A 16,396-nucleotide genomic window follows, 5' to 3' on the forward strand; every position below is an offset into this window, starting at 1 on the left:
CATCTCTCTTATCCATCTCAAGGGTTTCAAACAGACATCCTGCACCCCCTGGAACTATGCTCTCAGATTATATGACACAAACGGCAATAGGGCTATTGAAGTGGGAACACACAATATATCCAGAACTGAACTCTGATCACTCTTCCGTGCCTCCCTTGGTGATTTATGGCCCTTACCTGGGCTAAAAGCTTAGCCTCTCTTTCTTCTACCTCCCTTTTAATTCCACCATTCTCTTAAATTTCATCAATTCTACCCCTTCAACATCTTTCAAATCTGTTGGTGATAACCATCCATTTAAAGTTGGACTGACCGTAACTGTTTCCTCGATGGCCCCTGGCCTCACGTGGTTACCCTTCTTGGATCCACATTTTACACTGCCATATAAGTAATCTTCCCGAAACAAAAAATCTGATCACTCTTCTCTGTTTAAAATTCTCCAACTGCACTCCCTAGTCCACCTATTCACGAGGGCCCACCACACAAGGCCCTTCGCCATCAGGCTCCTGCCTATTTCAGTAATCTCAGCTCACAGGGCTTCACCCATCCCACCTGACAACTGCAGCCATGTGAAATGACAAAACGTGCAATTTCCCAAACAGGTGGTGCTCCTTCACATTCAACTGCTTTGTCCTGTTTCACATTCACCACTGTGCACACTACTACCACGGTACTTCATACACCGTATTGTTTTGTATCCATCTGTCCTAGCTACTTTAGACTGGGCCATCCTACGCCTTGAACCTAGAAGCACATCTGGCACTATGACAAGCACTCAGAAACAACATGGTGCCTATTCTGCTTTGAAGTTGGATACGGTAGGGTATTGGCAGGCTAATGCTCCTAACAACTAGAAAAAGACAGATAAATTACGAAGATAATTTCTTAAAGCATAAGTAGTTGTGGAAGCGATGAGGACTATGTGGGCGAGTACTCTAGCTAGGGTTGAATGTTCAGTGAGCCCACAGTCAATAGCTGTTTCTTTTGGCTTTTTTTTTTTTTGCCCACTCTGGACATTAGCTCAGGAGTACAGCATGGCCCAGGCCGAGGGCCATCACTGAGGCAAGAGAAACCACAATGGTTTAAAAATGTGGTTATGTGGGGCTGAGGGGGGGACAAACCTGCAGTTTTCAGACATCTCAAAATACATGGCTTCTGGAAAATAAACGACTGAGAAATGTCCAAATACAAGAAAGAGATCAACTCCTCCGATTCAAGAAACTCAGTAAATCCAGGTTGGCGGTAGAGAGAAAAACACACACAGACATATCACAGTCAAACTGCTGTAAACTAAAACTAAAGAGAAAAATCTTAAAAGTAATGGAGCAGAAAGACTGACAGGTCCTTCTCCACAGAAATGATGAAACCCAGAAGACAGTAGAAGGACATCTTTAAAGAGCTAAGAGGAGGGCAGTCCGGGTGGCTCAGTGGGTTCGTGCTGCCTTCAGTCCAGGATGTGATCCTGGAGACCCGGAATCGAGTCCCACGTCGGGCTCCCTGCATGGAGCCTGCTTCTGCCTCTGTCTCTGCCTCTCTCTCTCTCTCTGTCTCTATAAATAAATAAATAAAATCCTAAAAAGAAAAAAGCTAAGAAGAAATAACTACCAGGCTTGCATTTTATACCCTATGAAACCAGCTTTCAAACCTGAAGGTGAAATAAGAGATGGTTTATGGATTAAAAACTAAGTGAACTCATTGACATTAGGTAATGGGAAAAAATAAGGGGAGAAAATGAACCTAGATAGAAGCATGGCTATGTTGGAGGTAATGAAGAACAATGGAATATACTGATATAAATTAATACTAACTGTACAAAACAATAATTCTATCTTTTGCAGTTTAAGTATAGATCTAAAACCAAAATGCAAGATAATGCACAAAAGAAATGACAAATACCCACCATTTGCTTCAACGTGGATGGAACTGGAGGGTATTATGCTGAGTGAAATAAGTCAATCAGAGAAGGACAAACATTTTATGGTCTCATTCATTTGGGGAACATAATAGTGAAAGGAAATAGACGGGAAGGGAGAAGAAATGGGTAGGAAATATCAGAAAGGGAGACAGAACATGGAAGACTCCTAACTCTGGAAAACGAACTAGGGGTGGTGGAAGGGGAGGAGGGCGGGGGGTGGGGGTGAATGGGTGACGGGCACTGAGGGGGGCACTTGATGGGATGAGCACTGGGTGTCATTCTGTATGTTGGCAAATTAAACACCAATAAAACATAAATTTATTATTAAAAAAAGGTGCATGGGAAGGGATGTAAAAGAAGTTATGTATACGAAGAATCTCGCAGTATCAGGAGGTGGTATGATTATATTAGACTAACATATCAAGAATACATGTTGAAATTTGTAGGGTAAAGTGCCAAAAGAATTATAAAAGAAGTATACTTAGTAAATTCAGACAGCGGAAAAATGGAATACATATTTTTGGATTTATCCAAATACAGGTAAAAAATGAGAAAAAGAGAAGCAAAACCTGTGAGTCAAACAGAAAATAAATAATAGAATGGTAGACAGATAGAAGGCTCACTGAAACAATGATTACATTAACACAGACTTTCTCAACAGTGGCACCATTGACATCTTGAGTTTGATAATTATTTGTTAGTGGAAGGCTGTCCTATGCATTGTAAGATATTTATTAGCATCTTTGGCCTCTGTCCCCCAGATGCCAGTAGCATTCCTCCAGGTGTGACAACCAAAAATGTCTCCAGACACTGCCAAATGCCCCATGGAGGGCAAAAATGGCCCTTGGATGAGAACCACTGGTATAGTCATCAAAATCCCAATGGAGGGAACACCTGGGTGGCTTAGCGGTTGAGCGCCTGCCTTTGGTCCTGGGCGTGATCCTGGAGTCCCGGGATCGAGTCCTACATCAAGCTCCTGTCATGGAGCCTGCTCCTCTCTCTGCCTGTGTTTCTGCCTCTCTGTGTCTGTCATGAATAAATAAATAAAAAGTCTTAAAAAAAAAATCCCAATGGGATTTTTGTAGAAAGTAACAAAATGACTCTAAAGTTGATATGGGAATGCAAAGTGCCTAGAATAGCAAAGACAATCTTAAGGAAGAGGAATTAGATTGGTAAATTATGGTAGTAGAAGTTCTTACACTATCTGATTTCAAGATTTACTATACAGGTACAACAAGTAAAGTCAGTGTGTTATTAGCATAAAGAATGACAAACAGAATAGACCCTTCATATGCAACAAATCCATATACCTCACAAAGGCAATGCTGAAATGACCTGGTGGAAAGAACAGTCTTTTTAATGGAAGGTGCCGTGTCACTTGGCTATCCCCTTATGGAAAAATATATATGTCTTGATTCCATCTGACATTGGATTTAAATGTGAAATGTAAAGAAAATGTAAGAAAACAGAAAACAGCATCTTTGTGATCTTGGGGTAGGCAAAGATTTCTTAAACAGGATACAGAAAAGGGCTAACTATATTTAAAAAAAAAGGATAAACTGGATTACATTTGAGTTAAGAACTTCTGTTCATCAAAAGACATCATTAAGAGAGTGAAAAGACAATCCATAAAGGAAGGAAAGATGTTTGCTATATGTCTGACAAAATACTCATATTGATAATAAAAGATTTTTCATAAATCATTAGGAAGAAGACAACCCAGCAAAAAACATAGAAAAGGACTTGAACAGACATATCAAAAAAGGAGATTTCCAAATGGCTAATCAACATATGAAAAAAGACACTAAACATCATTAGTCAGGAAAATGCAATTTAAAACTTCAATAAAATACTGTTATACACCCACCAGAAGGGCTAAGCTGAAAAAAAAGGGAGAAAAAAGACAATGAAAATACTAGGTGTTAGCAAGGAAATGAAGCAACTAGAACTCTCATTCAGTGCTGGTAGGAGTGTAAATTGGTACAACTAATTTGGAAAACTCTTTGGCAGTATCTATTATTTTAAAGGTGAACATATGCATGGTCTATTACCCAGTAATTTCACTCTTTGATAAATGCTCAACAGAAATGCATATATAAATATATCAAAAGGTGTGTCAAGAATACACTATACACAATTGCCCCTGAAAATTATTGAATGCCCACCTCCAGTAAAATGGATAAATTGTGGTATATTCTCTAAATGGAGTATTACACAGATAAAGATTTACCACAATTGGACATCTTCAAAAGAACAGGTTATAGACTCAGAAATATATAAACTAGCTTTTTGTAAGGAAGAGAGTATACCAAATTGCTACTTTGAAATGACTATAAAAGGCAATCATATACCTTTATGGGATGGCCATGAAATCACATTTGTGTGACAATATGTCAATTACAGAAGGAATTGTTTAGAGGTTTAGAGACTTAGGAGTCCTAGCTTCTATTCCTATAAAATGCAACCCTGATTATTTAAAGTGGTGCTGCAAAGTTTGATGTTTCTGTAACTGACAGCACCAGGGTGTTCTGGCCCACTGGGATGAGGCATTCAGAAAGAGTGGATTATCTGGCTGAGTAGAGAAAACTGCCCAGAGTTCAACTGTGGCAGACAGTGACTGAATAAACATAAGCTTAAATAACCAGTTCCCGATTGCTGATGGTGAACTACACCCTTCCTAGTTTAGCATACCCACACTGTGCATGGGAAGCAGTCACTGGAGTGGCAAGGGAAGAGAACTGTAACCATAGTGCATGGCTGAGCCCATTTCCCCCATAGCCCCTTCTCTCCCCATCCTCCCCTCCTCTCTCTGCCTTGTCACAAGGATAGGCTAGGGACCATCCCTGGGCCATGGCATACAGGTGGTGAAGACAAATGGGACAACAGGCACAGGATAAGGTACTATACCTTACAGACACTTAAAGGATAAGATGGTAGATCACAAGGCACTTACTGTATCATACAATCAAGAAGTGAAAAGGGGAGAAAAAGAAAGAAGTCCAAAGGACAACTGGAAAGAGAATGAACATCAACTGTGCAGTGTTCGTGGAGGGAGGAGGATTTGTGCTGGAATTCAGGAATTACGTTTGGGACCGTGAAGGAAGGCTGCTCAAGGTAAAACACCTGTTACAAGCAAAAGCAAGAAGGAAGAAAAGTCAAAGCATCTAATAAATGCAGAAGCAAGACAGAGATGCCATCATAGCAAGTAAGCCACACTTCACCAAGGACTGACATTCTGACTACCTGAGCCTTTGCACTTGCTGTTCCACCATATATTCATCTTTTAGGCCTTTGCTCAAACATAAACACTGAGTGAGCCTTCTCTGATCACTCCTATTTAAAACTGCAATCCATCCTCACTCTTCCTCTCCCTGGCACTCCCTATCTCCTTTCCCTGACTTCAGAGTTTTTCTCCATAGCACTTAGCACCATCCATCAAACCAGATTACCTACCTATTTATTTGTTTATTGTCTCTCTCCTCTCACTAGAATATAGGCTCTAGGAGAGTGATAATTGACAGGTTTGTTTATTGCTTCTGGCACACAGCAGGCATTCAATAAATGCTTGTTGAGTCAACAGCCATATTCTGGTTCTTTCATTGCTAGAGCTTTATTATCAGCTATGCCTGAATTGGATCTGGGTAAAAACTTCCATACTCTTCTTCTCTTGGGGTAATTCCTATGGGTAGGTGACATCATCCTTTATGATAGGATCTTGTTACATTAATTCTTAAGGGGGAATCATAGCTCTAGATTTTGGCTAGGCCACTTTTAGGCTGTTTCCAAGACAGGGAGAGAATAAGAACACAAATCTGGCTAACTGGATTGAAGTCCTGGCTCTACATCTAGCTGTGTGATTTCCATGAATTTCAATTTTCTTCAACATAACATAAATTTGGTAGATAAGATTTTTCTCCAAAAGTCCTAACTTTGAATAACCAGCATATGGATAAAAAGACTGGGTTCAGATTCCAAAAACAAGAGTTCCGACATAAGAATTGTCAAAACAGGTTCTCGAACAGAAGGAAGAGAATTAATATTTGTTGGAGAAAACCTCACCAAATGCCAGGCATGTACTAGGTATTTTATGTCATAAAAATTCCTCATCCATCAGCTGAGTAACACAAGGCTCAGAGAGGTTAAGTGATGCCCATGGTCACGCAGCAAGCAATGCTAGACCTGGAATTCACCTGAAGCCTATGTGACTTCAAAGGCTGTGTGCACACTTTCCACCATACCAGAGGTTCCTCCAGTCTGTTTATTAGAATCTAAGGGGAACAACGTAAGCACAGATTCCGGGGCCCCACACCAGAGCTACTGAATCAAAACCTACTTTGGGGTGGGGGGGGATGGTAGGTATGCTTATGAATCTATTTTAAAAGTTTGCAAGGTCAGTGTGATGACCAGCCAGGCCTGGTATACATTCTACACAAACTCTGTCTTCTGAAGAATGAGAACCAGGTGATCAAAGTACTTGCTCAGTATCCATCTGGCAGTAGTGTGCAGAGTACGCTGGAGGACTACTGCCCTGGGTGAAACTGACTGGTTTATTTGTACACCTCTCCAACCAAACAGTATACTTTTTTAGTGTTGCAGCTTTACTTGTGATTTTTCACAGTATCTGCCAAACAGTTTCCACTGTTTGTTTAATAAATGAGTAAAAGAAGCTGGATAAACATTAAACCTCTAGTATATCTGAAACTTTGTACCTTCCTACTCATCTTTCTTTCTGCCTAGAAATGTTTCCTTCGCATATACTATGTGCCATGTACTGTGCTAAGTTCTTGACAAGGAAAAGGAGTTACAAAGTTAACTGGAGGGACTTAGCCCTGCAAGAGAGGAGTATACAAAACAGAAAGTGGAGGAGGGGAATCAAGGAGACTTTCCATAAATCCTTCCTGAAACTACTTTAGGCTCATTTCCTTTCTAGCTGTCCTCTATAGAGTAGTTGTGAAATTGTGCCTTGTATTACACTAATACTATGTATCTAAAGCTTCTACTAGACAAGATTTTTGGTAGGCAATACATTTTAGAAAAGCAATTCTTAACTTAGAAAAGGGTGTACATCAAGAACATATGTTCCTTTCCCTCACCAGCAGGGCAGTGTCAGAGGAGGCCTAGTGGACAGTAGGACTTTGGCTACTGTCCTGTAATAATGAGGCCACCCCCAGTGAAGTGCAATGGATACTAAGTGGGGAGCTAGAAGTCTCACTTCTCCTAGGAAGTAATGAGGAGCTCTTCCCTTTGGGTGTCAAAGGAGGCTGAGAGAGGACTCTGGACTTCTGTATTGTGCTTGGTTCCCCTGCCAGAGTGGCATCAGAGAAAGCCAGCTAAAACAGAAGACTTAAATAGGATCCAGAGTATCAGAACATAATGCAAAAATGTCCAATCAAAAATCATTCATCATACCAAGAACCAGAAAGATCTCAAACTGAAAGAAGACAATCAATACATCAAACACTGAGATGACAGAGATGTGAGAAATTATTCGACAAAGTTACTAAAGCAGCCATAATTAAAATGCTTCAAGAAGCAATTATGAACTTGCTTGAAGCAAATGAAAGAACAGAAAGCCTCAGCAAAGAAATAGGAGATATAAAGAAAAAATACATGGAAATTTTAGAACTGAAAAATTCCATAATAAAAAGATCAGTAGTTGAGATTAAGAGTAGAATGGAGAAGACGCAGGAAAGAATCTATGAGCTGCAAAATTTAATTAGGTAGTTAGAAACTACCTAATCTGAACTGAAAGAAAATAAGACTGAACCGAGCTTTAGGGACCCACAGGACTGTAACAAAAGATCTAAGAGTTCCAGAAGAAGAGGAGAAAAAGGGTAAGTTTGAAAAAGTACTCAAAATAAATAATGGCTGAAAACTGGCCAAATTTAGCAAGAAACATAAATGTATACATTCAAGAAGCTTAGTGAACCCAAACAGAATAAACCCAAAGAAATTTACACCAATTACCAATTTATACCAATATAATTTCAGATAATTATTTAATTATCACATCATAATTAAACTGCAGAAAACAAACGACAAAAAAATCTTGAAAACAGCCAGAGAAAAATGATACCTTGCTTTTAGGGAAAAAAACAATTCAAATGACAATGGATTTATCATCACAAACCATGTATGCCAGAAGAAAGTGGCACAGTAACTTTGGGGGGGGGAGGGGAGAACTGTTAAGACAGAATTCTATACCCAGCAAAATGTCCCTCAGGAATGAAGTGGAAATTAAGTCATTTTCAGATAAAGGAAAACTAAGAGACTTTATCACCAGCAGGCCTGCTCTAAAAACATGGCTGAAGGAAATCCTTTAAACAGAAAGGACACATCAGAAAAAGGAATATTGAAATGTCAAGGAGGAAGAAAGAACACAGTAAGTGAAGATACATATAAATATAATAGGCTTTCCCTATTCTTTTGAGTTTTCTAAATTGTGTTTGACAGTTGAAGCAAAAATTATATCACTGTCTGATTTGGATCTAAATGTGTATGTAGAGGAAATATTTATGACAATTATAAGTGGGAGAGGATAAGGAAACATAAAGGGAAGTAAGGTTCCTATACTTTACTAGTAGTGGTAAAGATAAGTTACATACAAATAACGTAATACCTAGAAGAACCATTAATAATGGTTCCAAAGGGACACCTGGGTGGCTAAGGAGTTAAGCATGTCTGCCTTTGACTCAGGGCGTGATCCTGGAGTCCCAGGATCGAGTCCCACATCGGACTCTCTGCATGGAGCCTACTTCTCCCTCTGCCTATGTCTCTGTCTCTCTGTCTCTCATGAATAAATATATAAAATCTTAAAGAAAAAAATAGTTCCAAAGAGATACATTCAGGAACACTATTGATAAAATGGGATTCTAAGAAATGTTCAAGTAACAGGATCCCTGGGTGGCGCAGCGGTTTAGCGCCTGCCTTTGGCCCAGGGCGTGATCCTGGAGACCCGGGATCGAATCCCACATCGGGCTCCCGGTGCATGGAGCCTGCTTCTCCCTCTGCCTGTGTCTCTGCCTCTCTCTCTCTCTCTCTCTCTCTCTCTCTGTGACTGTCATAAATAAATAAGTAAATAAATAAATAAATAAATAAATTTTAAAAAATATTAAAAAAAAAGAAATGTTCAAGTAACCTATAAGAAAGCTGGAAAAAAAAAACTAGAGAAACAAAAACAGAACAAACAGAAAACAAAAAATAAAATGGAAGATTATGCTATAACATATCAATAGCCATATTAAATATACCAATATACCAATATACCAATGAAAAAACAGATATTATCAAAGTAGATTACAAAATATGACCTGACTCTATGCTCTCCACAAGAAACTCACTTCAAATATGACATAGGTAGGTTGAAAGTAAAAGCACACACAGAAAGATATGCAAACATTAATCAAAGGCAAGCAAGAGTGGCTATATTAACATCAGGTAGACTTCAGAGCAAAGAAAATGACCTGAGAAAGAGGGACATTCTATAATCATTAAAGGGTCAACCCATCAAGAAGACACAGCAATACTAAAAGAATTATGTCAAAACACAAATCCTAAATACAAAACAACCACAAAATATGTGAAGCAAAAATGCATTAAAACTGAAAGTATAGGTGGTCACCCCAAGTACAGGTGGTGACTTCAACATTCTACGGTCAACAATTGACAAAATTGGTAGAAAATCAGCAAGGATAACAGAAGAACTCAACAACATATCTACCTACAGGATCTAATTAACATTTAAAGAATACTCCAACCTACAACAGGCAACCCTTTCAAGTGCCCACAGAGCATATATCAAGACAAATCACATCCTGCATCATGACACAGAGAATATAGTATGTCCCCCAACTATGATAGAATCAAACTAGAAATCTCTGTAACAGAGAGAAAGGAGGAAAATCTCTAAACACTGGGAAACTAAGCAACATATTTCTCAATAATCCATGGATCAAAGAGGAAATCTCAAGGGAAATTCTAAAAGATACATAGAAACAAATTAAATTTTTTAAAAAAGATTTATTTATTCACGAGAGACAGAGAAGAGAGAGAGAGGCAGAGACACAGGCAGAGGGAGAAGCAGGCTCCACGCAGAAGCCCAATGTGGGACTCGATCCTGGGACCCCAGGACCATGCCCTGGGCCAAAGGCAGGCGCCAAACCACTCGGCCACCCAGGGATCTTAAACGAATGAAATTTAGTAAAAATACAATGTATCAAAATTTGTGGGACACAACTCTAGTCATGCTGAGAGGGTAATTTTTTTTTTTTTGCGAGAGAAATTTATTGTAGTTAATACATACATTAAAAAAGGGGAAAGGTCTCAAATCAATAATCTAAACTCCCACCTTAAGAACCTGGAAAAGGAGGAGCAAAATAAAACCAAAGCAGGCAGAAAGAAGGAAATAATAAAGAGAACAGAAATCAATGAAATTGAAAATAGAGAAAAATCAATGAAACAAAGAACTGGTTTTTTGAAAAGATCAATAAAGTCAACAAACTTCTAGCAAGACTGAAAGAGGGAAAGACAGACAGATATCAAAGGATAATACAGGAATATCACAAAAACTTCACACACATATTCGACAACTTAAATGAAATAATCAAAAAATACTACAGCTCACCCAATATGAAATAGATTATTTGACCAACCTTATGACGTTTTGCCATTTAAAAGCTCAAAAAGAAAAAGAAAACAAATCCAGAGGCCCAGATGGTTTCACTGGGAATTTCTACCAACCGTTTAAGGAATTAACACCAATTCTACACCATTCTAGAAAAAGGAGGAAAATTTTCCAACCTATTTTACCCTGATCCTGAAACCCAACAAATACATAAATCAAAAAACTGCAGACCAATTTCCTTCATGAACATAGATGCAAAAAATCCTAAATAAAATATTATTAGATATACTTTGCATGTAAAAAGAATTACACACCATAACAAAGTAGGGTGTATGCTAGGGATGGAAGGCTGACTCAATATCTGAAAATCAATCAGTGTAATTACGTATTAACGGGCTAAGGAAAAATCACATGATTCTATCATCTTATCTTTCAGGCTTCTAAATGCTGAAGTGTTTGAGGACTCAGTCATTGAATTTCTCTTCTTTCTGGTCCTATTCTCCCTATGACTCCCATACTTATATCTCTATCAGATCTCTCCCTTGAACTCTAGACCCATACATAAATCCAACTGCCTATGAGACACCTCTATCTGGATAGGCATTTCCACGTGGATATGTACAAAGCTAAACTCCTGCTTTTGCTCCCCAGATCAGCTCTTTCTGTAATTCAATAAATGCAAACTCTCATTTTTATGGTTGCTTGGGCTAAAACCTTTGGGGCCATATAGACTCATCTTTGTTCTATACCTCATATATAATTTGTCAGCAAATCCTGTTCTTCCTCTAAAAGACAGAATCCCCGGATTCCTATCCCCAGAATCTGACCATCTCTCACCACCTCCACCCTGTTCTGAGTCATCCTTTCACCTGGGTTATGACAACAGCTGCTGAACTGCTCTTCCTGCTTCCATCCTTGCAGTCTTGCTCTTCTCTGCTTAACAGCCACGATGGTTCTCTTTGCTCAAAAAGCATTCGGTGAACTCTTATTTCATTCTGAGTATTATCTAAAATCCTTCCTACTGCTTACAGGTCCCTACATGATATGGTCCATGTCATGTGGTCCCTGGCTACTTTTCTGAGCTCATTTCCAGCATTCTGGTTCACATCACTCCAGCCTTACCATCTGTCCTGCTGTTCCTCAAAAATGCCAACAATGGTCTGACAATCGCACTTGGTTTTCCTTCTGCCTGGAACAACATTCCACCATACAGGATATGGCTTGTTCTCTCATTTCTTTCAGGACTCTGACCGAATGTCACCCTATCAGGGAGGCCTTTTTTGATCAGTATATATAATACACTCCTACCCTCCCACAAATGCATTCTTCATCCTCCTTACCCTTCTTGATTTTTATTCAAGGTAGATACCATTTTCTGACTTGTTTTATACTTGCATATTTATTAAATCTATCTTCTCTTGCAGAAGGTCTGCTTCCGGGGACGTAGATTGGTTTTGCTTAAAATAGTGCTTGAGACACAGGTGCTCAAAAATTATTTGCCGAAAAAATGAATCACTGGCTCAGGAGTGAAGACTTTGGGATTAGACATCATATAACCTTGATGTGACTCCTAGCTCTGTCATTTTCTATGTCCAAGTGATACTGGACAGATTACTCAACTATGTTTTATGTTTTCTCATCTTTCAAATAGTGATAATAATCCACATCCCACAGAAATGTTGTTAAGGATTAAGTAAAACAAAATATGTAATGTGCTTAATACAAAGTGATTTGGTGTAAGTGTTCATTCAGTATGTGATAGTGCTGCTTAATATAGAAACATGGTCCAGATTTGGACTCGGGGGCCCTAGGTTACAATTATAACTACATTTTGACTGTGTAATTTTAGGGCATTTGCCTTTTTTATATTAATTCACCCAATCAGCTCTGAATAAGGTGGCAGGATGAGAAAACTAAAAAAGATGCAGTCCTTTCCCTCTAATCTTAGTTATGTGATCTTGGGTAGGTCGCCTAACCTGTCTTGTTTCCTTATTTGCCAAATGAGAATAACATAATAACTACCTTATATAGCTCTGTCGTGAGGATTAAATGTGTTACTGTGTGAAAACAGCATCTAATCTCATAGCAATTGCTCACTATGTTGGCTACAAATATGATTACGATGATTCTAGTCTGGAAGAGGAGTGAAAGAGCTAAACAAAGAGCTACAATATGGTGCAGTGAGAGCAAAAACAGTCAACTAGAAGAATGTCTCTTAACTAGGGTTTCCCCATAACTGGTAAGTTCCACGATAACCAGGATCTTTTAAAACTCTGTTATGTGTACAACAACCTAACTCCCTACCACCAACCCCACAGCAGCTGGAAGGACAAATTTCTCTACTGATTTGATCGTTGGAATATAAAACGTTTTAAAAATACGTAAAGAGGATAGTCTCAAACAGCGTTTTAAAGGAGATCAATGGAACCAATGACCTCCCTGCCCCCACTCTCAAAAAGGTTAACATACTGCTTAAATTTGAGAAACGGTCAAATGGACCCCCCAGAGGGCAAAGGCAGCACAAGGGCAGCACGCAATTTCCTCAAAGAAGCAACTAAATTAAGAGCACAAAGGTGTGTTTTATGGCAGTGCTGTCAGAGTAAAGCTCAGAACTGGACATTAAAGGGTGGTCCTGGAGATCGAGTGCGGGCACACCAGATGAGAAGGCGGGGGGCGGGGGGTCACCTTTGGAGAAAGAACAGCAAGAGCCAAGGCGTGAAAAGTGCACGTGGGTGGCTTGGCACAACCAAAAGGAAGCTGGGGGTGGGGGGGCGGAGAGCAGGACGGGTACGGAGAAGACTGCGGCCTGGGGCCTGCCAGACGAGGGAGAAAGCGCCCCCCCGCCCCGTACCCATTCCTGATCCCTCGACATGAGTGTCTCTACCGGATCTCCCTCTACGGCTTCCCGGTTGCTGGGTTCCCTCTTGCTCCCGCCACTCTTCCCTTACCTCGTCTTCCAGCCTTTCCCTCACTCTCCCGCCTCCTTCGCCCCGCCGGAAGTGACGTGTAACTAGCGCGCCACAGAGCGCCAGAAAGGTTCTGCGGGAGCGGGAGAAAGGGTTCCGGCGAGACTCCCTGCGCCTGCGTGCGGGCGCGAGCGGTCAAAGCGCCTTCCGGAGGCCGCCGGACTGCGCTTCTTTGCCCGTCTGTCGCTTTCGAAGTGCCCTGAGCGAGGTTCGGGGAGGCCGCCGCCACTGGAGGGGCGTTTTTCTGTAGCTCTGACACCTCCCGGTGCCCAGCTACTCCGGCCCTTGCCCTTTGACCCTGCTCGCGGCGGGGTGAGAGGTCGGTGGCCATCTTGTGGCGGCGGCGCGGGCGGCTGTTACTGCGGAGACCCATCCCCTCCCCCTCCTCGCCCCCTGGCCGTCAGTCAGTCAGTAAAGAGCCCCGCAGGCGGTCAGGTGAGGCCCGGGCCTCGTGCGGTCGCTCCTCCCGCCGCACTGGGCGGCCCAGGCCGCTCCCTGCAGGGCCCCGCCGCCGCCACCATGTCCTCCTTCTCCGAGTCGGCGCTGGAGAAGAAGCTCTCGGAGCTGAGCAACTCTCAGCAGAGCGTGCAGACCCTGTCGCTGTGGCTCATCCACCACCGCAAGCACGCGGGACCTATCGTTTCTGTGTGGCACCGAGAGCTCCGCAAAGGTAAACACCCCCTGGGCCCTCCCCCCATCCCACTCCCGAGGCTCCCCTCAGCTGCTTGCTTTCCAAGCCCGGGCCTCTGCGCCTCTGAGGGGCGCAGGCAGTGTTATCCCCATTTCTCAGAGAAGGAAACTGAGGCCCAGGAAGGTTCAGGGTACTTGCGTGAGGCTCCCAGACTGCGAGCTCGTCCAACACCCCCCCCCCCCCAGGCTACTCCTGACACCTGGGACTGTTCTTATCTCGACAGCCTCGTAGAGGGCCCTGGCCCTAGGCTGTTGTGTGCCCGTGGCTTGGCTGAGCGTTTGGAGTGAGAACCAGAGCACTGGAGTGAGACTGCCCGCCCGGATGCAGTCCTGGCTCAGCCGCCTACTAGCTGGATGACACTGGGCTAGGGTCTTCCTCTCTCTGTGCTACTGGTTTTCTCATCCAGAGGACGAGAACGAGGGTAGCTGCCCCTTGCAGAGCCTTTATTCTGTGCGGGTCAAGCATGCCAAGACCTTTCTGGATATCCTCACACTGGGTCCTCGGACACATCTGTGAAGTGGGTACAGTTACCCCCATTGTGGACGCCTCGGGCCGAGCTGCCTAGACCTTGCCTCTCAGGCTCGTGCATCTTTCATTGATTCCAGGCCCTGCTCAGGATCTGACAGACGGACCCCGAGCTCAGCCCGTTCAGTGCCAGGCACCGGGTTGGATGCCTGATAACACGTTGGCTCCAGAGGCCATCTGCCTGGAATTTAAGCCTGATTCTGCTAGTCACTGACCCCAGCGGCTTAGCCTCTCTGACCCTCAGTTTCCTTACCTGTGACATGGAGGTGATGAAGACTGATATTTACTGTGCCTTTAATAATGTGCCGGGCGCAGTACTGATATTTTTACATACACTGTCATTTTTTAAATTCTCAGAGTTCTCTGGAGTAGGAACTTTGCAGATGAGGAAAACTGAGGCTCAAACAACTTGGCTGTGGTAAGGAGTAAACAGGATAATCCAAATGAACATCTAGCATGGTGTCCAGCACAGTTTAGGCATTTCATAAATAATGGTGAAACGGGACTACTGGTGACTCAATGTAAGGCATGGTCTTTGCCTTCAAGTTGCTTGTAGCCTGGTGGGGCAGGATAGGCATTTTATAGCTGTTAACCTGATAATTCCATACCAGGAAGCTGAGGAAATGAAGCTTAGAGCCATTTTGGAGCTTAGATTAGCCTCTGTGTAGTAGGCCCTTGATAGCATAGGAAGTAACTTTACATGTGTTTTCTACTATCTGTGAGATGGAGTAGGTTAAGTCGTGTTTTCAGTGCCTTAGACCTGGTGAGGCTAGATTGCATTAGGCTGTCAGACACCAAGATCCTGGATTCTTCCAGGAGACCGACCCAGTTCTAGCCTCGCAGAGACTCGCCTTCCCACAAATACATGTGCTGTATGCTGTACTGAGATGGGGTCCCCTCCGGGCAGTTGGAGAATAGAGTCTGGAGCCCCCGAATTCTCCTCCTTCTACCCTACTTGAGTTATGGAAAATAACAATTTAGAGAGTGCATTCATCTATGAAGCACTTTTAACCCTAATCTCGTGTGATCCTAATTTCATAGAACCTTCTGTTTTAAGGAGACCAGCATTGTTATCTCCCTTTTATAGATGAGAAGGTAAAGATATGAAGAGATTAGTGCTTTGTTAGGGGCATATTGCTGGAGCATAAGCAAGAGCCCTCTGATGCCAAAATTTGTACTTTCAAGTATCCAGTGCCTCAGTGCCCCTTAATAAGTGAAGGTGATCATCTGGACTCCAACCAAACCCATAGCACTTATGTTGATCAGAATTAGTCAATGTATCCCACCCCATCCCATACCAATTTAGCATTTATTTCATGCTTACTAGTTTTGTCTTTTTCACTAGGTTTGTGTTTTGAGGGAGAAACTAGGTCTCCTTGTTTCTTTTCAACACCCATAACATTTAGCATGGTGCCTGTTACACAGTTTAAAAATAGGTTAGGAGTTCGATTGTCTCCAACTTCATTTTCATGGTTGAACAGAGGATCTAAACAGCACGACCTAATACAACTTTCTGTAAAATGTTTTATATCCATAATGTCCAACAAGGTAGCCACTTGCCACATGTGGCTATTGAGCATTTGAAATATGTGACTAAGGAATTTAAAAAATTTTTTTAAAGATTTTATTTATTTGAGAGGGAGAACTCAGGGGAGGGGGAGGGCAGAAAAAGGGGGAGA

General features: G+C 41.9%; 2 protein-coding genes across 9 annotated transcripts in view; one reads left to right on the forward strand and one right to left on the reverse strand.

Moving 5' to 3' along the window:
- The window catches only part of TTI1 (TELO2 interacting protein 1), a 46,838-nt gene extending 32,964 nt beyond the window's left edge, over positions 1-13,874 (reverse strand). For 5 of the 6 annotated variants that reach the window (XR_004809010.2, XM_025470038.3, XM_025470039.3 and 2 more), the window contains exon 1: positions 13,484-13,598. Coding sequence is in view for 1 of the 6 variants with exons in the window: in XM_049100201.1 (XP_048956158.1) it covers positions 13,484-13,874 (391 nt within the window). In the remaining 5 variants the exon portion in view is untranslated. Of the gene's footprint in view, positions 1-13,483 lie in introns of all 6 variants that reach the window. The other variant, XM_049100201.1, reaches the window with a different exon arrangement.
- A 146-nt stretch (positions 13,875-14,020) lies between these two features.
- RPRD1B (regulation of nuclear pre-mRNA domain containing 1B) overlaps positions 14,021-16,396 on the forward strand; it is a 51,782-nt gene continuing 49,406 nt past the window's right edge. For all 3 annotated transcript variants that reach the window (XM_025470041.3, XM_049100202.1, XM_025470042.3), the window contains exon 1: positions 14,021-14,171. In XM_025470041.3, the coding sequence (XP_025325826.1) occupies positions 14,021-14,171 (151 nt within the window). The remainder of the gene's footprint in view (positions 14,172-16,396) is intronic.

This window comes from Canis lupus, chromosome 24 (assembly GCF_003254725.2).
Source record: "Canis lupus dingo isolate Sandy chromosome 24, ASM325472v2, whole genome shotgun sequence".
Taxonomy (NCBI): domain Eukaryota; kingdom Metazoa; phylum Chordata; class Mammalia; order Carnivora; family Canidae; genus Canis; species Canis lupus.